At 38.4% G+C, this 27,531-nt stretch overlaps 1 protein-coding gene across 1 annotated transcript; it reads left to right on the forward strand.

Annotated features, from left to right (window-relative positions):
• The first annotated feature begins 1,912 nt into the window (after window positions 1-1,912).
• Window positions 1,913-27,448, forward strand: nmnat2 (nicotinamide nucleotide adenylyltransferase 2). The gene is made up of 11 exons (XM_066681242.1): window positions 1,913-2,111; window positions 13,265-13,353; window positions 13,894-13,961; window positions 14,113-14,191; window positions 14,875-14,998; window positions 15,109-15,189; window positions 16,795-16,839; window positions 17,937-18,013; window positions 19,112-19,213; window positions 22,729-22,796; window positions 24,433-27,448. Exons 1-11 carry the CDS (start codon window positions 2,027-2,029, stop codon window positions 24,533-24,535), a joined length of 921 nt encoding a protein of 306 aa, XP_066537339.1. The 5' UTR covers window positions 1,913-2,026; the 3' UTR covers window positions 24,536-27,448.
• Window positions 27,449-27,531: the final 83 nt, after the last annotated feature.

The following is a 27,531-nucleotide window of genomic DNA, read 5'->3' on the forward strand; positions in this document are numbered from 1 at the left end:
GTCTGTGAGGAGTGTGGTGTGTTCTCCTTGTGTCTGCGTGGGTTTCCTCCGGGTGACTGTCTGTGAGGAGTGTGGTGTGTTCTCCCTGTGTCTGCGTGGGTTTCCTCCGGGTGACTGTCTGTGAGGAGTGTGGTGTGTTCTCCCTGTGTCTGCGTGGGTTTTCTCCAGGTGACTGTCTGTGAGGAGTGAGGTGTGTTCTCTCTGTGTCCGTGAGGGTTTCCTCTGGGTGACTGTCTGTGAGGAGTGTGGTGTGTTCTCCCTGTGTCCATGTGGGTTTCCTCTGGGTGACTGTCTGTGAGGAGTGTGGTGTGTTCTCCTTGTGTCTGCGTGGGTTTCCTCCGGGTGACTGTCTGTGAGGAGTGTGGTGTGTTCTCCCTGTGTCTGCGTGGGTTTCCTCCGGGTGACTGTCTGTGAGGAGTGTGGTGTGTTCTCCCTGTGTCTGCGTGGGTTTTCTCCAGGTGACTGTCTGTGAGGAGTGAGGTGTGTTCTCTCTGTGTCCGTGAGGGTTTCCTCTGGGTGACTGTCTGTGAGGAGTGTGGTGTGTTCTCCCTGTGTCCATGTGGGTTTCCTCTGGGTGACTGTCTGTGAGGAGTGTGGTGTGTTCTCCTTGTGTCTGCGTGGGTTTCCTCCGGGTGACTTTCTGTGAGGAGTGTGGTGTGTTCTCCCTGTGTCTGCGTGGGTTTCCTCCGAGTGCTCCGGTTTCCTCCAATGGTCCAAAAACACACGTTGGTAGGTGGATTGGTGATTCAAAAGTGTCCATAGGTGTAAGTGTGTGAGTGAATGTGTGTGCCCTTGTGAAACACTGGCGCCCCCTACCGGGTGAGCTCCTGCCTAACCCTAACACTTGCGCCCAGCGATTCCGGGTAGGCTCCGGACCCTGAATTGGTTACAGATAATGAAGGAATGAGCAATGAGTAGGTCTTAAATCATTCTGACTTGTCCAAATGTCTGTTTGCAGCCCTGCCAAGTAATGTTTGAATGATGTTAGCTCTACATTTTCCAAGTGAATACTTCTGTTTGGGGGCGGCACAGACAGTCACACAGCTCCAGGGACCTGGAGGTTGTGGGTTCAAGTCCCACTCCAGGTCTGTGAGGAGTTTGGTGTGTTCTCCCCGTGTCTGCGTAGGTTTCCTCTGGGTGCTCCGGTTTCCTCCCACGGTCCAAAAACACACGTTGGTAGGTGGATTGGAGACTCAAAGGTGTTTTCAAAGGTGTGTCTGTGTGAGTGGATGTGTGTGTGTGTGTGTTTCCCTGTGAATGACTGGCACCCCCTCCAGGGTGTATTCCTGCCTTGTACCCAATAATTCCAGGTAGGCTCTGGACCCAACTGGATAAACGGGTACAGATAATGAATGAATGAATGAATGAATGAATTAATACTTCTGTACTTCATAAAAACTTAGAATTTCCCTTGATTGAAGGTTCCACTTTCCTGTTATCAGACCCATAGTACTTTCAGACATATTAGAATACACAGGTTCATACCATTTGTGTTCTAGATATTGACCCTCACTGTCACTATTGTGATTTTTTTTTCTGAAATAAACAGGCTCAGATCAATTCAGTGTGAATGACAGAACATTTGCAAAACATCTGAAAAGTATTTCATTTATTTATTTATTTTATGTCCAAGACATTTAGGAACCTACTTAGAACTCTGAAATAGGCTAGCACCTCATCTTGTTTTCAATAAAATGAAGGATGTATATGGGCCTAAACCGCAAACCATCAAAGGAACACAAGTGCACCCCATTCTTTGAAGTTTGAAATAAAATGATTTTGCACTGCTATGTTGTGAAACTATGATTGTACTGATGAATTCAATTCTCTCCTCCAACTCCTTTCCCTCGGTTCCTTTTAAAGTCACTCTGCGCCTTTAAAAGTGATGCTGTCCCTGGCTCAGAGACGGAGGGTTGGTGCCGCAGCAGCTGAGTGAACCTCGCCTTTTCCTTTCCTTTCCTGACAGGAGCCAAACAAAAGGCCTGGGGATCAGCAGCTGAAGAGAATCCCTGAGGGCACCGCTAAAATGACAGAAACAACCAAAACGCACGTCATTTTGCTCTCGTGTGGAAGTTTTAACCCCATCACAAAGGGACACATTCATATGTTTGGTAAGCGTTTTTTTCTGTTTCAGCCTCGAGCCCCGAGGAGCCGACGGGTTTCTTTGCCTGTATATGATTACTAACTAATTTATAGCGTTTGTAGACGTTTTGTGTGCGTTTTTATATTTCACATCATTATCGTCTCAGTAAATAAACCAACTGTCGCTAGCGTGTTTGTAAACAATCTAACGAGTAATAACGGTCCGGAGCGAGATGCTAAAATGGGCGACGGTCGGTAACTGATGCTACATCATGTCAGAGAGCAGAGTTAGTCAGGTGCAGGTGGGGCAGACGTAGGCTCATAAAGCGAATTTAAATAGTAGCAACGTCTAAATAACGTTTAGCCCTTCGGCATATTCTCAGTAACTGACTTTGTACAGGCTTCATTTGTTTACACATTTTCGTAAACAACGAAACGTCAGTTGCCAGGGTGTACCATTCCGTACATTATGTACGTAGTTGATTTTTGCTAAGGTTTTTCCTAAAGAAATACGTATAAATACGTATATCACTAGCCCTTTCTCTAAATCATATCATGTTTGTTATTGGAAGTGTTTACAGAGGTACTCTTGCGTCAGTCAGGGCGGTGTGACGTCCACTCATGACAGAGATTCATTCCGCAAACATTAAGATGCTCATTTCTGGCAGAAGTGTGGTAACACACCATAGTACCCAGTGGTCTATATATGTTTGTATGTGTGTGTGTGTGTTTGTACTAGCAACATCTAGCCCTTATTCATACATGTAATTATGTATAATGGATCCTTATATGAGCAAATTCCACATCAGACATCAGTAAGGTGTTTGATGTGTTCTCCCCGTGTCCGTGTGGGTTTCTTTTGGATGATCCAGTTTCCTCCCACGGTCCAAAAATACATGCCGGTAGGTTTATTGGTGACTCAAAAGTGTCTATAGGTGTGTGTGTGTGTGTGTGTGTGTGTGTGTGTGTGTGTGTGTGCGTCCCCAATGATTCCAGGTTAGCTTTGGACCCACTGTGACCCTGAATACTGGATTAGCGCTTACAACATGTTGTAGCACCTGAAGGTCTAGACCAAGGTCTGAAGCAAAGTTTGTGTTTTGTTCATTGTATACCCTTGGTCCTGTAAGTTTAGGTTTAGGTTATCATGCCAATCCAGTAGGGGGGCATTGTACCTCTTTAAGAGAGACATCAAAACACCACAGAGCATGAGAGAAACACAGGTTTAATCACAAATCACTCCATACTACCTATGTAGTACGCTAGGTAAGTCATGAAAGTACTGAATCTAGATCTTAATAATGTATAATATATTTCTAATGCACCCTGAACTGGAAAAGCGATTACAGATAATGAATGAATGAACATAATTTATGTTTATTCATGTGTGGAAATTTAAGATCTAGTGCTATCTAAATTCCCGTAATTCCCTATATAGGGTGTGAGGAGCTTTTTGGATTTCAGCCAGAGAAAGGCATGCTCTGTGAGGTCAGCGTTTTTGAAAACATTCATTTTCATAACATCATTTTCAAGATTGTTTTTGAAAAAAACTCAATTTTCAGTGATTTGGCTGTGGGTGGGGGGTTGCATGATATATCTATGTACAGTCATCACCTATATGTGCTGCATCTCTTCATACTTGATATTGATTGGTTGGTATAGGGGCATGCGCCTGACGTTGGTCATAGCCAGAAAGAAAATTAAATGAACATTTATTTTATTGCCACTGTATTGCTAATATTAAGGCACTGCTACAAAACAGCACCAACTTTCACTTCAAGCACCAGCTGCAAACAATGCATACATTGTTTACCATTTTTACAATTCAATTGTTTATTACCATCTCCTTATTCACATTTTCAGTTCTTACTTAAATGCTTGAACCTGCACTGGCTGATTAATGCTGTTTTCCAAACCACATCTGAGTGCACTGTACTTTCTATACTACTGAGTACTCTTTTAATAATGATGCAGTATTTATTATTTATCTTTTCCGATTTCATGTAAAGGAACACTAGGTAAGATTTGGGATTTTTGCTCCTGGGGCTCCCCCTAGTATAAATCTTATTTATAGAACTGTACTGAAATAGGAAGTGGGAGGGAGGGATTGCAGAGTGATGTTTCTGCAGTTCTGAGCCCACAGTAGCAAAGACAGAGGCTCTGTTCGCCATATTGCAGGTCCGCGGAGCATCACAATGATTTTAAAGGTGTAATTTTAAGGTAAACATATTACGTAGTGTTCCTTTAAGGCAGCATCATATTGGTTATGGTAATGAATTTACAGTTAAATGAAAGGTTTTAAGGTGTTTTCTCTTTTTTGGAGGGAAGACATTGAGTAAATCATCTGGTCACATCCATCTCTTTCATTTATACTGAGATTTCTTATCCTGTAAGCTCTAAAAAATGCAGGTTATTCAGTTAATGTGATAGTTGTAGTTAGAACCTTGTGTTCTGTACAGAGCTAGTGGTTCTAAGTAGAACCATCTCCTTTACTAAAAACCATGAAAAATCTTCTTTTTTTTTTTAGATTGTGTGAATCAGTCAGAACCATTAGACATCCTGTAATAAAATAACATTACCCCCCTTACACAGGTAAAACTATTCCTTTATCTAGAAGAGCAAAGTGCTGAAGAAAATAACCTGATAATATTGTTTACTGGTATTGATAGCTTGTCTCAACTTCCTGTAATTGGTCTAAAAGTCCAAAACATCAAAAAAAGAAGTATTCTCACACTGGAAACTGGTGATGGACCGATATGGGTTTTTTGATGGCCGATATTCCCATTCCTCAGGCAGTGAATAAACTAGAGACATTATCATGATTTTTTTTTTTTTTTTACAGAAAACCCTTCAAATTTGTAAAAGAAACCATTTAGAGGTCCTGAAATATATATGAAGTAGTCAAAAGCTTATGAAAACCATACAAAAATGTAGGCACTTCTTTTATTTTTGAAAAAAAAAATGTAGTGACTATAAACTGAAGAGCTCACGAGTCCCATTCCTTTTTTTCTTTTTAAAATTGTCTCTCCAGGGGTCTACTTTCATCAGGTAAATTTTGGAGTTGATACCTCCAACTGATTTGAAGTTATTCATGCTGGAGTAGGCAGTGGACAGATGGCCTCTCCAAGTGTCTCTTTAGACCCCAAGCTCTCCATAAGGAAAATTATTACTTTTACTGCAAAAATACAGTGTATACATCTTGTCTAGACCTAATGTCAACATATAACAGTGTTTTTCTTTACTTTCTATGAGAAACTAGTCTACTGTCCCTCACCAAGTGGCCATTTACACCTCACCAAACAGTAAAAATCATTAGGTATGGTGTGTTTTATTCTGATGTACTGAGTTTATTTCTGATTTTCACACTTGTTTCTGACTGAGTACAGTGTTCCTTTAAATTACTGACGTGTGAAAAGGCAAGAGCTGCACTCTGATTGGCTGTAGAGCAAGGCAACCTCCCCCACACCCCCGCTGCATTTAAATGTCCTCAGTGGGGGAAATGTAACTAATAAAAGACATCTAAGCTTTGAAACATGTTTATTGACTTGATTATTGTTTGTGGCACTTGTGGCTGCCAAATAAAACCATTTGAGTCTCTCTCGCTGTGTCTGGGTCTGTTAGGTGCTGAAAACATATGCGCTCTGCTGCGTGTTTGTCCCTCCTCCTTTGGTGCACATTGCCATAACTCTGCCCCTGATTGGTTTACAGAGAGAGCCTAAGCTACACAGCAGTAGGTGTGACATGGCGGTGCTCCACAGGGATCATATTTTAATTATTTTTTTTAAAATGTGTACTATTTTCTGTATTATTTTTTTTTTCGGCTATTACTCTTGACACAAACATGAGGATTACTCACGAACGGTTTGACGGAGAGACTCAGATTTAGTGTCGCTTTGAAGGGGACAGCCTAAGGTAAGCGATGCTAACTTTGTGTGTGAGCCGCTTGTAGGCTTTGAGAAGCAGCGGTTTTGTCATTGATGAGGAAGAAACCTGAAGTTTGGAATATCTTAATTTTTTGGCATTCATTTCTTAGTCCTACATTTTACATTTATAATGGCTTATGTCCTTGTGATCCTGAGATTCTGACCGTTCGATTGGTGTATGATATGTACACATTGAGTCAAATATGGTGCCGTGAAAAATCTGAAAATCTGTACTGTCACTAATATTTTTTCATAACAATTTCCAATGACAGCAAAAAAACGTATTTATCGAGTGAGATTATATATAAAATAATTTTAATCAATGAAAATCAGTGACTTTAAGCTTTAATTTGGTATACTGACTGTCGACTTTGGACCTGTAGTACTTGAGATATACTGACGGATATAACAATGAGTGATTTTTTTTTATAGGTGCTGCCGACCAATGAGCGAAATAAAAGTCTAAATAATGCTGGGTTTCTAGTGTTACAACTATCAACTCAGTCGTTTATGATGCAGATTATTGAGTGTATGTTACAAGGAGCAGCCAGTAACAAATAGTGAGAGCTGAAGAAGAGAAAATAATTCATACCATTTTCTCTGATGAGACGGCATGCAGCTACAGGTTGGAGGCTTGTACTCGTGTATGTCTGCCTGTAAGATGGCAAAATGGGCGGGGCGCTCTAACAGCCAGAATGACGGAGCTGCCCACAGCATTGCCTGTGTGCATTGTGTAAATATCGGCCTCTTGCGCTAATATATTGGCCGATTCCTATTATATAAAAAATGGCAAAAATTGGCCGGTTAATCGGCCAGCCGATATATCGGTCAGTCACTACTGCAAACTAACTTGACTTGTTAACCTTTTCAGTTTAAACAGGACAGAGACCACCTTTTAGTCTGACAAAATTTCGGTCCTTTTTTCTGGACCGTGGTCCAAGGCATCTTTCACATCTACTACTTTTGGTTTGGACCAAACTGAAAAATGAGAAGGTCTGGACCAAACAATATAAATGTGAATGCATCTTTAGAGACTTGTCTGGTGAGAAAGTGTAATTGTACCAAGCGTGTAGCATGAGGAAGACTGCTGGAAGGTGTACATTGTGTTGCGATCTCCTTGATCTCCTGATGAGTAGTCAGATGAGTGGAATATTCATGAAGAGGTCAGTCAAAACTTGGTAAAAATGGAAATGTCTTCAGTTGATGTAAGAGAGTTAAATGATTTTGCAATGTTTAACAGCATTGAATTTAGATCTTAGATCATTAGAATTTAAATCTTTATATATTCATATTTCATTCATTATGTATAGAGAGTGCCCCACTCCGGGTGACTGTCTGTGAGGAGTTTGGTGTGTTCTCCCTGTGTCTGCGTGGGTTTCCTCTTGGTGACTGTGAGGAGTGTGGTGTGTTCTCCCTGTGTCTGTGTGGTTTTCCTCCGGGTGACTGTCTGTGAGGAGTGTGGTGTGTTCTCCCTGTGTCTGTGTGGGTTTCATCCGGGTAACTCTCTGTGAGGAGTTTGGTGTGTTCTCTCTCTGTCTCCGTGGGTTTCTTCCAGGTGCTCCGGTTTCCTCCCATGGTCCAAAAACACACATTGGTAGGTGGATTGTCCACTTACAATTGTCCATAGGTGTAAGTTTGTTGCCCTGTTAAATTGCTCAGATAACAGAAAAAACAGAGGCCATGCATGTGAAAGAAGTGAGTGAAGATGTGACATGGCTAGAAAAACTGTTGCTAGAATAAATATTTAAGACGTTGCAGTGATTGTCTCACCAGCACATTGCTAAATTTTCTATATACAGTGCTCACTGGTATTGAAGCATTTCAGTATGCATCAGTGTATGAAATGTTTATGCATCATAGCATCCATGTATGAAATTTCAACCTCTATAAGTGATCAAGTAAGGACAGGGCACATTCCTGCCTTGTGTCCAGTGACTCTGGTTAAGCTCAGCACGCACTGTGACACTGAACAGGATGAAGCAGTTACAGAAGATGAATGAATGTCTGTTGTGGTTGGGTCTTTTATTTCAAAACTTTGTAGACACCTACCCGTCCACTGTTTTGTCTGAAATGATAGTGACTGTCTACAGTTCTGGTAATTCTTAGCATTAGATGCTTGAATATCTTAGTATTAAATGCTGAAATATTTCATGGCATTTATCCCCAAGAGATTGAGTGATGTCAGGTGCTGATGTTGGATGGATAGTTTACAAAAAGCCACTCCATCCTGATATTAAATGCTCTATTGCTCCCCATCTACCGTAAGGGGCTTCATACTCCTCTGGTTAAAAACTTGGCATTGAACGTGGCTCAGAGTGTCCCTTTCCATTTTGTACTTTTCTATAGAGATTAAACAAGCTATGTGTGCATGAGTCCACAATGGTCACTGGAAGATGTTCTGTGACTATTGGATTCCTTTCAGCCCCAAGAGCATTAGTAAAGCTGGGTGTTGATGTTGGATGAATAGTTTTGAAAAAAGCCACACCTGCTCATCCCAAAGTTATTAAATGGTATACCCCAGGCTGTAGTGCAGCTGCTCTTTTCATTTTGTGGTTTTCTGTGGAGATCACACAAGCTGTGTGTGTATGTATACATTAAAGTGTCAGAATTCACTAATTATAAATGGTCTCTACAAACTCCAGGACATACAGTGTACGTGAAAATTGTTGCCAATGTTTGACAGCAAATGTTAGCATTAATGAGGGCCTGCACATGTTTTCCTATTTCAAGCTAGGTTATGACAAATTACTCTACATTTAAATGTCTCTGGTGATCCAAATATGATGCTGCAAGTATTGATTTAACTTCAGTCAAGAGAGAATCATGAGCTAAGCCTTGATTATTATGATTGTATTTGCTGGGACAATTGTCAGGTTTTTTTTTTAAAAATTACCAAAAAATCTAATCAAATCAAATACTGGAAATAGAAGGCTGCATTTTTAAAGGTTTGCTGGAGCATATAGAAACAAAAAAAAGTAACAAATACCTCAGCTGTGGCTAATGTATTTATAGACAAAACACTGTCAGGAAAATCAATATTAGCCGTAATCTATGTTTAAGCTCCTCTCAGTCTGAGCTGACTCTGGGAACAACTTCCCAGCAGTAGGAAATGATACTTTACCAATACATATAAACTCATGGCTTCAGTCATTGCAACTTTAAAGGTTGCGTACAGGGAGGGCTGTTCGAATTGGTCTTTTTTTCATGGGTTTCATGGGGAGGCTGGAAACCTTTTTTTCCCCCCATCTCCTTTAGAGCCATGTTTCAAACATGAGAAACTTAGTTGCAGTGGGAATGTCAGTACACCAGATCAGTGGGACTACACCACACTTCTCAGCTTGCTTTTCACTGTGATTTTTCTAAAGAGGGGGGGGGGACACATCCACATCTCTCTGACCTATTTTCCTTCTCTATTGCTCTGTGATTTGAATAGAGGTAGGATAGATATGTAGCTGATTATAAGAATTCAACACTGAGCTATGTGTATAAGGAATCTTAAGCAAGCCAAAAAATCTAAGGGATTCACTACAGACTGTTCAGATTTTAAAGACACCCTCTATAATTAGTAATTATATAAATAATTATTTAGATGCTTGGGAATACCTGCAGAGGAGCCCAAGATCCCCTTTATACCATTATAGCAACATGTGTGCCCAAGTGTGGCCCACATCTGAGGTTCTCTTATGGCCCATGTTTGGTAACTGCTGGAAATGCAAATTTCTGTGAGGAGTTGGTGTGTTCTCCCCGTGTCTGTGTGGGTTTCCTCCGGGTGCTCCGGTTTCCTCCCACAGTCCAAAAACACATGTTGGTAGGTGGATTGGCGACTCAAAGTGGCCGTAGGTGTGAGTGTGTGAGTGAATGTGTGTGTGTGTGTCTGTGCTGCCTGTGAAGGACTGGCGCCCCTTCCAGAGTGTATTCCCGCCTTGCGCCCAATAATTCCAGGTAGGCTCTGGACCCACCGCGACCCTGAATTGGATAAGCGGTTACAGATAATGAATGAATTAATGTTCTATTCAATTTATTTATTCATTTTTAGGTGGAGTTGGAGTAGGTTTTGACGTCCAAAGATACTCGCCCAGTATTAGGACATCACTAATTTTCTAATGCCTATATGCAAATCCTCAATGAAATTTTCCATTTAGTCTAAAGCCATCTAATGTCCTTATTTTCTGAAGAAATGTTAAATTACTTTTGAGGGAAAAATATCAGTAAATATTTAAAAAATAAGTTATAAGTTTTATAAAATACATTTTTTTTTACAAACTGAACTTCTGTTAAAACTAGTCATTAAGAATAAGCTGTTGTTTCATTCATGATATTTTTCCAATCTCTCTGTGCATCACTTCTCTGTATTTCCTTATGGTCCCACTGCTGAAGTTCTTTTCCAGAGTAAGTGCCATTTCCACAAGATGCCTTGTAAATAATCTGATCTTTTTAAAATCACTTCAAACAAGCTCTTCATTTTCTCAGGAGAAGATCCCGTTTCTGTTGCCTGCTCACCTTCCTGTCCTCTCTTTCTTTCTTCCTTTCTCAGCTTGCTCAGAATGACACCATAGAAACTTTACAAGGGCAGCGCACAAAATCAAATGCTCCTCTTTTGTGAAAAACATACTCATTTAGCTCTGTCAAATAGTTGTTGAGAGAGAGAGAGAGAGAGAGAGAGAGAGAGAGAGAGAGAGAGAGAGAGAGAGAGAGAGAGAGAGAGAGAGAGAGAGAGAGAGAGAGAGAGAGAGAGAGAGAGAGAGAGAGAGAGAGAGAGAGAGAGAGAGAGAGAGAGAGAGAGAGAGAGAGAGAGAGAGAGAGAGAGAGAGAGAGAGAGAGAGCCCAGGGAGCCCACAGGAAGAGAGTACATATCTTCAAAATGTTTATATATATATATAAAATGTCACTGTCCAATTAAAAACATGTATCTCATGTGTTTTGTCCTTCAAACTGTTTGAAAATTAGAAAATAAATAAATAAATAAAATAATATAAATATATATATATATATATTAGTATATGTGTGTATATATAGTGTAAAACACTTTAAAATTTATGAAGTAGTTTGAAAATGACAAGCGTGGAGTATTTATTCATATTCACTGCATTTATTATGAGTTCCATCCCATCAAGACCCATGACCCTGAAATTACAGACAATGAATGAATGAATTGTTATTTTTAAGTACTATAAAATGACAACAGAGCAAGAGAAAGTTGAATTACAACCATATGTTACACAAAAACACTATAAAATGTATTTGTACACCTATATATTACAGACAAAATATGGTTCATCCAAAACAGGTGTGACTAATTTTCCACTGTGGGATAGTTCCACCATTCGTTCTGCATTCGTCCACCATTCGTTCCATTCATTCTGTAGCCAAATTGGTCCACTGTAATAAGTTTTTAACATTAATTAACATTAAATTCCATTTGTTGACGAGTTGCTGATGTTTTAGATTAAGATTTAAGATCATGAATGTTAAATGGTTAAAAATGGCATTGTCAGTATTACCAGTCAAGCTTTCCTCAGAGGAATTTTGTTATTGCCACTGGGTTAGCAATATGAAACACACAAGCCTTAGTTATTAGAATAAAAAAAGAAACATTGTTATCACAGGCAAGTAAATTCAGAATGTGATTAATCCAGGTGCCTTTCGCCAAAACATGGTTAAACACCTTTAAAGCTATCAAAAGATCATGAAAACATTTTTTCCGCAACAATTCCACATGGTTATGAGTTCAAAGTTTGGTTCAGGCATGGAATGCACCAAATTTATGTTTCTTTTAGTGTAAACAACTCAAAAAGCAATAAAACTTAATAAATAAATCTACACTGTAGATAATATTAATGTTTCAGACCAACACTGTAATATCACGGCCAATTACAAAATGTCAAAATGACTTGCCAGTTTTGTAGCATAAAATAATCTTTAGACCTAATCACAGACAATGCACATGATTTGATTATGTGTCTCCTACAGTCATTGTACAGAGAGAATTAAGTTATTACTACCTCAGTCTAGTTCTGCCCAGTCATTCAAGTGTTTCTGAAAACACCTTATAAGTTGCTTTGGATAAAAGCATCAACTACATGCCATAAATGTAAATATAACATAGAAAATAAATTTTTAAGTATTTTATATTGTTTTAATATAAAAGCAAATAAGAAAAAATAAAGTTAGAAAAGTTAGTTTTTTTTAACTTGGAAAGCTAAGCATCCTGATTTACAAAATGTATACTAACAAAAGAACATTTTATGTTTTACGTTTATCAGCTTATTATTTGCAATTTAGTTCAGCTAAAAACTTTAATATGTAAAAAAAGATAAACATGCATTGAAATTTAAGCAATTGTATATCAAACTGTCCAGTTAAAAAACATGTATCTCCCAAAATAGTAATTTTACCAGAGAAGGAAATACCTCCTTAACTTTCAATGGAAGTCTATGTAAAAAAAAGTGTGTGTGTGTGTGTGTGTGTGTGTGTGTGTGTGTGTGTGTGTGTGTGTGTATGTGTATGTGTATGTGTATGTGTATGTGTATGTGTATGTGTATGTGTATGTGTATGTGTATGTGTATGTGTATGTGTATGTGTATGTGTGTATGTGTGTATGTGTGTATGTGTGTATGTGTGTATGTGTGTATGTGTATGTGTATGTGTATGTGTATGTGTGTGGTAAGCAACCTATGAATTATTGCCGGCCCCTTTGGGGCATATCCTCAAAAGGAGGCTGCCTAGTGTTTTTGCTCCACTAGCTAATGTGATTGAGATTATTTCTTCAGTGGTACATCTTTTCTTTATTATTGTTGGTGGAGATTGTAATGTTACAAGACAACTGGATGTATTGAATGAAATATTATTAGCATGCCATATGGAAGTTTTGTATGGTGATTAGCTTTAACATGAGTTTGGCGCTAATGTATTCGCTTCAGATTATGAAAGAGTGTTGTTTAACGTAGCGCGTTATCTGATCTGGAGGAATGTTGTTTCATTTCACTGTGTGCTGTACACTGTATATTGTTGAACTATCAATAACATTTACTTGAACCTGAACTTATACCTGAAAATATTAGACTGGAACAATTGTTTGGAATCTTGGAACACCAGACATGTTCAGGATGAACAACAGTGGAAATATTTTTAATCAGATTTTTGTTGCTCAACCTTTGCTTTACACATTTTCCAAGTAAATTATGTCAGTAGAGCTGCACAATGAACCAAACAATGTGCTTTTTGTTAGCCATAACAATCATTTTGCTGTATCTGATTTGCAGAAAAAGCCAGAGAATATCTGCAAAAAACAGGACGATTCATTGTTATTGGTGGGATCATCTCTCCTGTACATGACTCCTATGGAAAACCAGTGAGTCTTTTTTTTCCCCTCTCTTCTGCTTTATGTTTGAGGACTAAAACTGAAATTTGGAATACAGCTTAAAACATTATTGTATTTTAGCTAAGCTTAACTATAGCTGTTTGATCTGGCGTGTGTGTAAACTAGTCCTGGTAATAAGCCAGCTCTCTTGGGTCCCATTTGGAATTAATTTTGGAATTAATGAAATGCTTGGCCTAGTTTCTCTTAGTAACATGAATAATATATATTTCAAAAATGCAGTTTCTATTAAATCATAAAGGCACTGAGCTTCTCTAGATCTTTTTATGTAGGGTAATATGCAAATTATGCAAAGAGTTAAATGCAAATGAAATGGAAATAGCACCTTAGTAGTGGTAATGAACTAGAAATGTACTGCTGAAAATGATGGTGGCTATACCGATGGAATATAATTAAGATTATACTGAATGTTGTACCAAAAGATGTTAAAACCGTTCAACACAATGACATTTTGAACAAAAGTGTTTGTTGGAATACTGAAGAATCATATGTTCTATCCCTGTGTTTTGTCAGGGTCTTGTCCCTAGCAGACATCGCCTGACCATGTGTCAGTTGGCAGTGCAGTCTTCTGACTGGATCAGGTAACAGACAGACAGTACACGACATATGATTACTTTAAAATAAGCCTACACATATTGTAATACTGGTGTATATAAAGCAACAGTAAACATTGTTGAAGAAAACAGCATATTTTGTAAGCAAAGAGTTTTCATATGGTATTTGCTTTTGCAGAGTGGACCCATGGGAGTGTTATCAGGACACTTGGCAGACCACCTGCAGTGTGCTGGAACATCACCGAGATCTCATGAAGGTCTGAGGCAATTCATTCTCCACTCATATCTAATTTTAAAAGTAATATATAAACATTGTATAAACAATTTGATCTTACTTAATGTGCAGTCAAACCACCATGTGCTAGCTTCTTTAGAATGCTAACGTGGCTAACGAATTAAGCTTTTCCCTCCATCACTTAGCACTGTGCAGATCATATGATCACTTTAAGAATGCCCTTGTTCTCAATCTCATCTGATAATAATAACGTCAGACCTCTTAATGATTCCTTTCTATGTAATTAATTATTATTTAATATTTCACTATTATGAAATCCTATCCTTTCTCATTATTGTGAAATAATTAACCATTATTATGAGGTGGTAAAATATGTTAAAGTTTTTAAATATGCTAAGTCATTATTGTGAAATGCTAAGTTGTTATTATAATATGCTTAGTTATCATTGTGAAATACTATATCAATATTTTATGCAGAGTAATTATAATGATATGCTAAGTCATTCTCATTATATGCAAAGTCATTTTAAGAAAGAAATAATCATTTCATCATTATTATTTATCCTATGACTAATTTTCAATATTGTAAAACAATTGCAGTATTTCACAGCATCAGAAAATTGTGTGATTATTTTTCTCCAGTCTAACAACTAACCACTTGCTCCAATTTGAAACTGAATTTAGTAGTGTGCTGTTTTTCCTCAGAGAGTTACAGGGTGCATTCTGTCCAATGTGAACACTCCCTCCACAACTCCTGTGATTGGTCAGCCTCAGAACACCACTCCTCCAATCTATCAGAACAACAACACAACTAACAAACCCACAGCCAGTAAGCAACTTCCTAAACACTTCACTCCATGGTCAATTTGATTATAGCTGTGTGATAAATGTGACACACTTAATTAATTTGTGTTTCTCCTTCTGTGTCTTCTTATATAGTTAAGCTCTGGGGCAAGGTGAGTGAAGGTCTGGGCAAAATCTGCTGCGTTCGCCCACATGTGGAGCGCTTCACTTTTGTTGGTATGTATCAATAGCAAACTGGTTAGCAGAGTCATAAAAAACCTCTTAAACCCTTGTTTTAAATAAATTTGAAAATGCTAGTTTGTTGTTTGTTATTTTGGGACCATGGAGATGGTCCAAGATATTTTGAAGTACACAGAATTGAAATTTAAGTTGCATTGCTTATCCCAGTTTGATATTTTTAGTCATGTTATGTGGTATTCTATAGTGCAGCACTGTATCTTTTAACACAGTCCTCAGGTTTATATAGATAATGCCAACTGGCAACAGAGTTAAGCAATAAAACACAAGATGGGGTGCTGTAATGTGAAATATTGGCACAGGTGTGCTGCAGTCGTAGGTCACTACACCAACATTATAGTACAAACCTTGAGTGTAGTATTGAAATTATACAACAGTTCCAATAAATTCCATTTATTGTCAAGTTTTCAGATGAAGAGGAGAAAAAAAAAATATGATTATATTATAGTTCCATTCTTTTACACATTCCTTATAACCCTTTCCGACCAAACCTTGGTCCGTTCCATTCAGGACCTTGATGAACCGTTCAAGTGAACCTGTCTGCCTTTGTATCAGTTGGGCACTAAAGTGGAGTCATCGTTTTTTCTGTTTTAAACTGAACACCGCCAGAGACATAGATAAATGGATATAGTCAGGATATAGTCATGGTTAATCCACTGTTTACAGGGTTTAGATCAGAGTGATACACGTGTAAATGATGCAGATTTTTGTCTAAGTTCAAAGTGAGTATTTTGGAGTATGGCTCTAGAGCAGTTCTGCTGAGCTTGTGAACAAGAGCTGTGGAGAAAATTATACAAACAAACAATAATACAAAATAAACAGAAAAATGGCACTGACCACACACAGAAAACAAATGGAGTTTTTTTATTATTATTTCCTTGAGATCTTCTTTTGTTTTCAAATCAGAAAGTGGAAAACAGGTCCACTGCACTGTAACTGTTTAGTCTCTGTGTTCTTTCTTGAGCTTCTTTAGCCCGACATACTGATAGACTTCGTCACGATTCATGCTGAAATGCATATTATTCTCCAAATGGGAACAAATTCTTTGGGTTCCAGAACCTTTTAATGTTCATGGAAATGTACTGAACCTTTTAAAACTAGGTGTGTGAACAGGAACCAGTTCTGAACCACACGAACCAGTTCCAGTTCCACGTTGTTGGAAAAGGCATACCACTCTTGCCTTGTAAGTATTTTTGCTAGGTTGTGTGTATATTGCAGAGTAATACCTAAGAACATCGTTCAGAGTGCCATTATCATGCAATATTGGCACTCCTGGTATGTCTCTCAGCTAAACAGATTGCAAAGTTGGAGCTAACTGTGGTAAATTCAAAACAATATTCGCCCAAGCATCCACACATTTTTTCAAATAGTTCCTTTAAGACACCTTTAGCACTTTATGCTGTTTCATTAAAATTGTAATTCTAGAGATGTGAGGTCCTGTTGGAGCTACAAACCTACACACATTTTTCTCTACACAGATTCTGTATTATTCAGAAGGATAATGGAGCAGCACATACATTTTACATGGGGTGATTTCCAAAAAATCAGTCATCTCTGTGACTAAGTCCTTTTTTGTTTGAACAGATGAAAATGCCAACCTCGGGACAGCAATGCGCTACGAGGAAATCGGTGAGTGGATTGGATTTACTGGAACCTGTCTTGAGTTTCTACATGGTTGGTTTCTACATGAATGCATGGTATTATGTTGAGTCATTAGTAGACATAGTGTCATAGTGCTCATCCAAAACACTTCAGATCAGAGGAAAACAAATTGAAGTGTCTCCAGTCTTTCTATTTGGCATATAATTATATTACTTTGTTTGCATAAATGTCCAATTCTTCAATGTTAGTTTTTCTATTGTTGATTTTTCATGCTTTGAGTAAGTCCTTAGTTTAGAGCCCTATGTTAAGTGATATTTTGGTTCATTCATTTATTATCTGTAACCGCTTATCCAGTTCAGGGTCGCTGTCGGTCCGGAGCCTACCCAGAATCACTGGGCGCAAGGTGTGAAAACAGTCTTTCACAGGGCGACACACACTCACACATACATTCCCACACTCACACTTATGGACAGTTTCGAAACGCCAATCCACCTACCAACACAGTTCCAGGATCCTGGGGTTGTGGGTTCAAGTCTCGCTCCAGGTGACTGTCTGTGAAGAGTTTGGTGTGTTCTCCCAGTGTCCGCGTGGGTTTCCCTTGGGTGCTCTGGTTTCCTCCCACTGTTCAACAACACACGTTGGTGGATTGGCGACTCAAAAGTGTCTGTAGCTGTGAGTGAATATGTGGGTGTGTGTCACCCTGTGAAGGACTGGTGTCCCTTCCAGTGTATGTTCCTGCCTTGCGCCCAGTGATTCAGTGTAGGCTCTGGACCCACCGCGACCCTGAACTGTATAAAGGTCACAGACAATGCGTGAATGAATGAAATTTCAGTATGAAAAAGAATTGGTGGGGCACATTTATGTATGTATAATTATTTTACATTATTTAAAGGCCGTTTCATGGACAAACATGTTTTCATTGCTTTTTAAATGAAGTTTGAGTAGACATAAAAAAAAAATTAAAATAAAAAAGATAAGGTTAATTCCATATATCCTTCGTATATAAGGCAGTAAAATATTTTAATATTTTATAAATAATTAAATAGCTCAAAAGCAAATATAGTTAATAATAGAAATGCAGATGTGGTGTGTATGATGCTGAATTATTTTGTTGTACTCTGTAGAGTTGCGTATCCTTCTACTCTGTGGCAGTGATCTTCTGGAGTCTTTCTGCATCCCTGGCCTTTGGAACGAGAGTGATGTAAGTCACTTAGACAAGAACACTTTATTTAAAGTTTATTTAAAAACATTAAATTTTAAATGTAAAATTTATTTAAAGCACCAGATAATTTCACTTGTGGAACTATTTGTTAAATATAAGTGTGCAAGTGAGTGAATTATAAGCCAGTTTCACGAATTGCTTTACATCAATAAAAAAAATCCCATTTACAAAAATGTAGGGACATTCTGTAAATTGCAATAAAAACAGGAATCTGTGTATGTGTAATATGTGTAAATTCTCTTTAAGACTTACTGTATTTAACAGACAGAAGATTTCTTGTTTTCAGTGAACTTGATTGTACTTGGTAAATATGTGTATGTGAAACATATATATGGAATTTATGTTGGCACGGTAGCACAGCAGGTAGTGTCGCAATCGCACAACTCCAGGGACCTGGAGTTTGTGGGTTCAAGTCCTGCTCTGGATGACTGTCTGTTAGGAGTTTGGTGTCTCCCTCTGTCTGCACGGGTTTCCTCCGGGTGCTTCGGTTTCCTCACATGGTCCAAAAAAACACACATTGATTGACGACTCAAAAGTGACTGAATGTGTGAGTGTGTGTTACCCTGCAAAGGACTGGTGCGCCCTCCAGGGTGTGTTCCTGACTAGCGCCCAGTGATTCTGGGTAGGCTCCAGAGTTGTTTCAGACAATGAATGAATGTTCTGATGGTGAATAATTGGTGCTTCATTTCAAATACCACTCCAGCTCATTCCTATTGGATGGAGTTTCTAATACAGTGCCATCTGAGTGTTCAAAGGTTATGAATTTTTCTGGAAATGCCATTTGTACAAACTTACAGAGATACTGGGAAAGTCCCATACGTTTGCACAAACCATCATGTATGGAGCTTCTTGGATTTAATACCTATTAATTATTTCGTCAGCATTCTGCAGCAGAAGAATAATGGCTCTACACAGATTCATTGTTTGGCATCAGCAATTTTTTTTAACATAGACTTTGTATCAGGTGTTAAGCTTCATTTTTCCTTGTGGGTAGCTCAGTTTGAAGTATTACTGGCTGTATGATAACAGAGATGAATGTCTAGAATGTAAAATGATTTGTATACTGTGTATTTGCAGATGGAGGTGATTGTGGGAGATTTTGGGATAGTGGTGGTGCCTCGGGATGGTGCTGACACGGAAAGAATAATGAATCACTCCTCTGTGCTTCGCAAGCACAAGGTAACAGCCGCCGTCAAACCAAAAGCTTGGTTATATGCCTACACTTTCGCTATTTGGAGTTGTTAATTGCCCTTGTGTGTATTTGGCTAAATGTTTGTGGACACATGCTAATTCATACACTCATCGTCAAAAAAATAGCTGCACCCAGAAGGATGTGTCGGATTGTAATGGTATTCGGAAAGAAGGTAAATGTTACAGGAACAATAACTGATTAAAAATGTAAATTGCTATGATCAATATTTATCATCAGCTACACATACAGAAGTCGTGTCTCTCAGTATGGTGTCGGGCAGCTGTGTTTTCTAACGTAACATGCCAGACTTCTCTGCATTTATTTCTATAGGTTCGTAATGGTGTCTTTTGATAACCCTTCCCTTGCAGCTTCATAATTCTCACGTTCCTGCAGATTTTGCATTAGGGGTGGAGCATCACCAATAGCATTCCACAATAAACTGACTACAGTGACAATTCGTTGGTCGTCTCCACAAAAGACAAAAGTAGGACTCATCACTGAATACGACCCAGTGCCATACTGAGTGGCACCATGAGTCTGGCATAACATCTGCGTGTGCCAAGGGTGCTGGTACTAACAGGACGACTCATGGGGAGCATCACTGTTCGCTGAATATCTGCAATCATGGCTGTCGAGTCACTCTGCGTATATCGGGAATCTGTCAGTTCTCCCTTATTATGGTTTATTGTAGGTTCCTCTGATTTTTCATGTAGCTGGTGCATGCCTTCTTCTATCCACTGCAACCAACAGCATGCTGTGGTAATACCTTCATGACCGGTTTGGCACACAATGCATTAATAAGACTTTCCCACTTCCCAGAGCTCTACGGTGTGACACCGCTTGAACTCTTCCAACTGCTAGAATCGCTTTCAAACTCTCCTCTGAGGCACACTTCGCTTGCAGAAGATGTTAGTAACACAACAGCATGAGTCAGAATGGAAACTGTGCAACCTTATATAGTCAGTCAGGTACAGCAGTAGGGCCCGTCCTTACTCATGTCACATGAGCAGCCGAGTGTGAATCTTGAATCATTCATATGTCTCACAATGTCAAACCTACCCACCAAGTTTCATTCCTGTTGGTTGATTCCTTCTGGGCGCAACTATTTAGATGCTTTAAAGGGCACGAATAGGCAGTTTTTCTTATTTTGCTGCTGTAATAGCTCCTACTCCTCTGGGAAAGCTTTCACCTGATGTTGAAACACTTCCATGAGGATTGAATAGAGTTACAGAGGTCATGTTCTGATGGTTGTGAGGAGTTCTGTGTGTTCTCCCTGTGTCTGCGTGGGTTTCCTCCGGGTGACTGTCTGTGAGGAGTGTGGTGTGTTCTCCCTGTGTCTGCGTGGGTTTCCTCCGGGTGACTGTCTGTGAGGAGTGTTCTCCCTGTGTCTGCATGGGTTTCCTCCGGGTGACTGTCTGTGAGGAGTGTTCTCCCTGTGTCTGCGTGGGTTTCCTCCGGGTGACTGTCTGTGTGACTGTCCCTTTAGGGTGGGTTCCCGCCTTGCGCCCATTGATTCCATGTAGACTCTGAATTATTCATCATCACAGTGAATGTTTAAAGTAGCCAGTGCTATGAGGCCTCTATACCCTCTTGGCAAATATAATTATCCCTGTTCCTCCATAGACTTGAATTCTGCTTAAAATTACATATGTTTAATTTTTAGATATTACAAAATATGTTTAACAAGTATTGTAATTAACATAAACAAAAAGAAATTCTAATAAAATATGCAGAAAATGATACAAGTGCCACATGACTTTTAGCAACAAAATATACTACTGACACATTTTAGCACATAAACATAATAGGGATCAAAATAAATAATATAGAATTTGAAGGACATAAATTTATACTTCCTGCTAAATGCTGCATAATCTGAAAATATGAGGATGTAAACATAAAAGGCATTTTTATTATTGAAGAAATAACTTGCCTAGCTGACTACCAAATGTTGAGAATATTTTCCTTATATTTTAGTTATGTAAAGCATATCCCCATATCGGGATGGCACACTGGCACCACAGGTTCCTTTCTGGGTTTGTGGGTGTGAACCCTGCTCCGGGTGACTGTCTATGAGGAGTTTTATGTGTTCTCCCCGTGTCTACATGGGTTTCCTCCAGGTGCTCTGGTTTCCTCCTGCAGTCCCACAAAACACATCTCAGTAGGTGGATTGGATGCTCAAGAGTGTCCATAGGTGTGAGTGTGTGTCACCCTGCGATGGGCTAGCACCCACTCCAGAGTGTGTTCCCACCCTGTGCCCAGTGATTCCGGGTAGGATCCGGACCCACTGCGAACCTGAATTCGATAAGCAGTTACAGAAAATGAATGAATAAATGAATACCCCCATATCCATCTTCCATATCCAAAGTTATCTTTAATAATCTTTTATATGACTTATTCTATGAATAATTATATGATTTCTCTTATGTGTCCCAGAGTTCTCACACATCTGATGTATGTACAGCAGCAGCATTAGGAAATAGTAACATCATGGCATGACAAATAAGAAGAAAAATACCTCAAATTCATTCATTCATTCATTCATTATCTGTAACCGCTTATCCAGTTCAGGGTCGCGGTGGGTCCAGAGCCTACCTGGAATCATTGGGTGCAAGGCAGGAATACACCCTGGAGGGGGCGCCAGTCCTTCACAGGGCAACACAGACACACACACACACACTTACTCACACCTACGGACACTTTTTGAGTCACCAATCCACCTACCAACGTGTGTTTTTGGACTGTCGGAGGAAACCCATGCGGACACGGGGAGAACACACCAACTCCTCACAGACAGTCACCCGGAGTGGGAAACGAACCCACAACCTCCAGGTCCCTGGAGCTGTGTGACTGCGACACTACCTGCTGTGCCACCGTGCCACCCATACCTCAAATTGTTAACATTTAAAATAATAACCTCTTTTTATTAACTCTAACTTTATTCTTTGTTTCATCACATGTCTTTGGTCATCATGAGTTAGTCTAATGTGGGACTGGTGCAAATTGTCCCATCCTATTGGTCATTTATTTTTTTTGAAGATAATAAAAACAGGATGTTCGATGTTGAACATGCAAGTCAGCAGTTTGTGCTTCTTAAACCTGGAGTACATAATTTTATAGGAACCAGTAGCTTTTGAAAATACCCCACCAAAGAAATACAATCACCTACTCTCTCCTTCCCTGTAAAGCCACTCCTCTAACCATATGAAAGGTATGACTTGTTTGCAACACTGTTCAAACAGCCAAAACACTAGGGCTGCAACTCAAATATCTTCTTCCACTTTATGTAGTGCGTTTGTCCCTTTGTCCACCCCTTCATACACTCTGTATATTTCAATAGATATAACACAAAGTGTTTTTGAGCTATAAAGTTACTGAATTCACTAACTGTAAAGAGTGTTTACAAATGTTGGCATATCCAAACCTGCCTTTTGTTGAGTGTTAGTTTGGAAAAGAATGATGAGACATGCCTTTATTAACCCACCTGCTCCTTTTTTTTCAGGACAACATCATTGTGGTAAAAGATGATCTCAACCACCCAATGTCAGTTGTCAGCTCGACTAAAAGCAGGTGAGGCATATTGTACACAGTAAAATCACTTTAATCTTGCATTGGATGAATATTGCTGTGGTACCTGAAGAAACACATCAAAAGGAGACTGACTTTAATAAACTAAGCTTTATTGTTGAAGTATATGTATTAGTAATCACTACAGATGGCTCTACCGAGTACGCTATTTGTAAGTTGTGTACACTCACTGAATAATGTTACATACACCTACTCATTTCCTGTTACTCATTACATTCAGAAAAACTGTCACTGTGGTTTTATTATCAAGTGCATATTCAGTATTTTTTAGTTAGGAAACATAATTGTACCATATACTAAATGAATTATGCCTCATTTTATTTCCAGTATATACACTACCAGTCAAACATTTGGATATGCCCACTCAGGGAGGTTTTTTTTGTTTGTTTGTTTTGGGCCATTTTCCACATATTGTGAATGTACAGTACAAGTCAAAAAAAAAGTTTGGACATCCCATTCAATGGTTTATTCTTAGTTTTTTGTTATTTTGTACATTGTAAATGAATGTGGAAGACATTACAACTATGAAGGAACACATATGGAATTATGTATTAAGCAAAAAAACTGTTAAACAAACCAGAATATGCTTTATACTTTAGATTCTTCAAGGTAGCGACCTTTTGCTTCGATGGGAGTTTTGCACACTATCTCCGTTCTCTCAATCAGCTTCATGAGGTCATCACCTGGAACGGTTTTCAGTGAACAGCTGTGGCCTCAGCAAGTGTTCATTTGTAGAACCCCTTGCCTTTGTAATGTTTCTAAGAGCACGAGAATGTGTTTCCAAACTTTTGACTGACACTGTATATATGTTTTATACACGTGTGTAATGTAAGATTACGAATATTTACTTTGAGGGACCACAACTGGACTTTAAAACCACTGCTATGGTTTATGTGTATATATATATATATATATATATATATATATATATATATATATATATATATATATATATATATACTTTATATTATATTTATGCATTAGATTTATAGAATTTATTGTATTTATTTGTGGTGTTTTCAGAGTTGGTTTGTAATATAATGTATTTTATTTTTATATTTATACTATATTAACTACATTTATACAATTTGTTCAGTTTTTTTGCAAGGTTTTGGCACTAAATTAGCTCTATACCGTTCACTCTGTTAGTCACACCTATGTAGATTTGTGGAAAAAGTTTGGTAAAGTTGTGTTTAAATCAGTTTTAGTGTAGCCCTTAATCCGTGCAGTTTCTAGCTTGTCTATTGTCAATCCAGCAGTGACACTTGTAGGGCTGGACGATATGGCAAAAATTCATATCACGATGTATTTCTAAATTTCAGTCGCTACAATATAATTTCAATATTGGTATAAACAACATAAAAGCTACAGACCAACTGCCCAGAACTAACAAGAAACATAAACGTCTTTTGGTTTGTCAATGTTAATATTTTTAAACTTACTTTAAAATTGAGGGCAGGGAATCATTTCTAGCTGTGGGAGTCCTCACCATTGATGTATACAATATAAAAGCCCTGCAGTACGATTGGCAGATATGGTTCAGTCTTGTGCTGTTACAGTTTTTGTAACTCCCACCAATCCATTCAATCCATAATTCTCTGTTCCCTCTTCCCTGCAGACTGGCTCTCCAGCATGGAGATGGCCATGTGGTGGACTACCTAAGTCAACCGGTTATCGACTACATCCTGCAGAGTCAACTCTACATCAATGCATCTGGATAGGGCAGGGGAGGAAAAAAAAACAAACACTGCTTTTTCACCCACTGCCTCATCTGTCTCCTTGTGTGTGATTAACAGTAATATCCTTCCACACTACCACTGCTTTTTCCATATAGAGGTGCGTTTACCTATCTGTCGTCCCTTCCTTACCGTACAGTAGTGTCCTATCAGGCCTGTAGGTGTGCAGCATCATGCCAAAGAGAGCTGTCCTCTGCCAGTGGAATACGAGGGAATGGGTGTGGAGAGCTCAAAAGTCCAACCAGGCAAGGGGAAGTTGGGGAGTGGTCTAGTTTAGCAACAGAAAGTGAAAGCGAGAGGGAGCGAGGGCAAATAGATGAAACATTACCTGCCGTAATGTAGGCATTGCCGTCAGTTTGATACTGCCTGTTCCTCTAAATGCATGCCTAGAGGTTTTTTATTTCTTTACCGCATGAGTGCTCGAAACGGCCTCGTAGACTGTAGTCCGCTGTGACAGTGTTTGAAAAAAAAAAAAAAAAAAAAAAATCAAAGGGAAAGAATACATTTAATCTCTACCTTCATTTTCTATTTACAGTGACTCTGTGTACAAACAAATCTTGGATTGCTTATATTTTTCTGCTGTTGCAGATTACTATGCTGCAGTTGTTCTGTCTTCAGTGTGCATTCATTCATATGGAATTTAAATATTTGTTTGCACATTAAAGAATGATCTTCTTTTGCTTACGTGCACATTATTCTCACCTCACTCGAAATAGGCTGATGATGCAATTAACGTATTTCTCCGTAAATCAATCACTGCCGTTACATTGTATACTTTGTGTGGCTTCCAGAGTTATTGAAGGTTACAGAACAAGTTTAACACACACACACACACACACACACACACACACACACAAATGCATACACACTCTCTCTCTCTCTCTCTCTGCCTATCTCTCTCTCTCTCTCTCTCTCTCTCTGCCTATCTCTCATTATCTTGGTTCAGAGCTCTCAACTTAGGCAAGCAGGTAATGACTTTGAAAAACTGCATTTCATATTTTGAAGCACGATAGCTTGGAAGTTAGTGACCAAATAAATACAAAGATTCTGCTATTGGCAGAATGCCTGAATACTGAATGCCTAATGGGGGGAAAAAAGCATCTGCCTTTTTATGAATAGTGCATATTCTTCAAGGGTTCTCAAAAACGTATTCCACGAGGCTATATTAGGTCTATAATGTACAAAAGTGCAGCGAGGATAAAACCATGCCCTTTCATTCAAGGTCTCAGAAGTGAATGTTACTCTCATCTTCTTTTGTGATATTTATATATAAATAAGCTGTAGTTTTGGTTGTGATTAATTTGGCTGTCATCTGTAATTATCCATCCACATGTAATTCTGTCAGAAAAATGGGAATATTAATAATCTGATTACTGAGGATAAACAAAATCTGAAGTCTGATCTGGGTACCTGGAATTAGATATTTCCAGTAGATAATTGTAACGGCTGAGTTCTGTCGACTGCTGGCCGAGTTGGTCTGTAGTTAGGATGGTATTTGGTCATTCTTTTGTAGGAGGTATATTTTTTAGGGTTTGGTACATTTTGAAATGAACTTTAAGGAATATATGTACTTGCTACTACTTGAACTTCAAAAGACTGTGACCGTTAATGGACCATTTAATGGTTTTTTCTTAAGTATAACTTGGTCAAATTAATATTTAAATACCCCTGCAACTTCTACAGCATGTTTAATTTACTTGTTCTTCAATAGTCAGTGTTTCCCACAAGTCTGAAACAAAGCCGGTAGTGTCATTTTTGGATATACTGTTGCTATGTGAATTAAAAACTCATCTAAAAATTGTAACTTTACAGAAAAAAGGGAACATACATCCTTAACTTGTAATGGAAGTTAATGTATTGAGGTTTTTTTTTCTTTTCTTTCTCTAGTGTCCATTAGTCAAGGTTTACAGTGATGATACTAAACATTGAGTTCAATATGGAGTATTAAATGCACATGAAACTTGGAGAATGCCACCAGGATGCTATGCATAAATGACATTACATGCCCATTCTATTATTCTGGTGGAATTTGGCCAAAATAAAACATTTAAAAAGTACAAATAAAGGACCTTCAGTATAATTGTGGAGTTCACGTGTGGGAAAGGCTGATGTATTTTAACAAGTAGGACCTGAAACTATTCTTCAGTTTTAATTGAATGTAATTCCTTGTGGTATAAGCTGTGGTTTATTGCATTGTGTTGATTATTTTCCCTTAGAGGCATCACCAACCTTTTCCAGTAGTCAAATTTTATTTTCATTGTTACAACTCAGAGTTACAGTAGCAAAAGATGTGTCAGGAAGCACATGGGGGATCTTTCTTTACCCAATTTAAACAATCCATAAATCACTGTGTATGAAATAATACAGTTTAAGCTGAGCTACAACTAAGACTATCGAATGTGTGATAAACACCTCAGTTTGCATGGCTTGAGTGTCCTGACATTCCTCTATACCTCTATAATCCACAAAGCTTCCTATACATCTCTATGCCTTTATTGCAAATCATACAAACAGGTAAATCAAGGGGAGATATGTTATATTTGTTCCACCTGAAAATCTTATTTTTGTTGCTCTTTTTGCCTTTTCAATAATGTTTTATCGTTCAAGTCCAGAAGTTCCTTTTTAATTCTACCGATCTTTAAGTGATTCACCACATACAGACACAGAAATGCAGTGGGGAAGTATAGTATTTTGTTCTCAGAGATGTAATTTGTGTTAAGGATTTGTTTATATTGATGTATGTAAAATGAGATAGGCTACTTTGTTCATGCATAAATAAGAACTCTAACAGTGAAGGATGATGTTTACCATGTAGGCAAATTTTTGATTTTTTTTTTCTGTTTTTTTTTTTTTTTTTTTTTTTTTCCAGCAGTGATAATGTTTAGTTTAATAAAAACCATCAACCAATTTGTTGTACATTTTTATTCCCTAACACTGTTGAGCATATAAGAATGAATTAAATTGTACATTTATTTTTAAGG

This window comes from Hoplias malabaricus, chromosome 9 (assembly GCF_029633855.1).
Source record: "Hoplias malabaricus isolate fHopMal1 chromosome 9, fHopMal1.hap1, whole genome shotgun sequence".
Classification (NCBI taxonomy): Eukaryota; Metazoa; Chordata; class Actinopteri; order Characiformes; family Erythrinidae; genus Hoplias; species Hoplias malabaricus.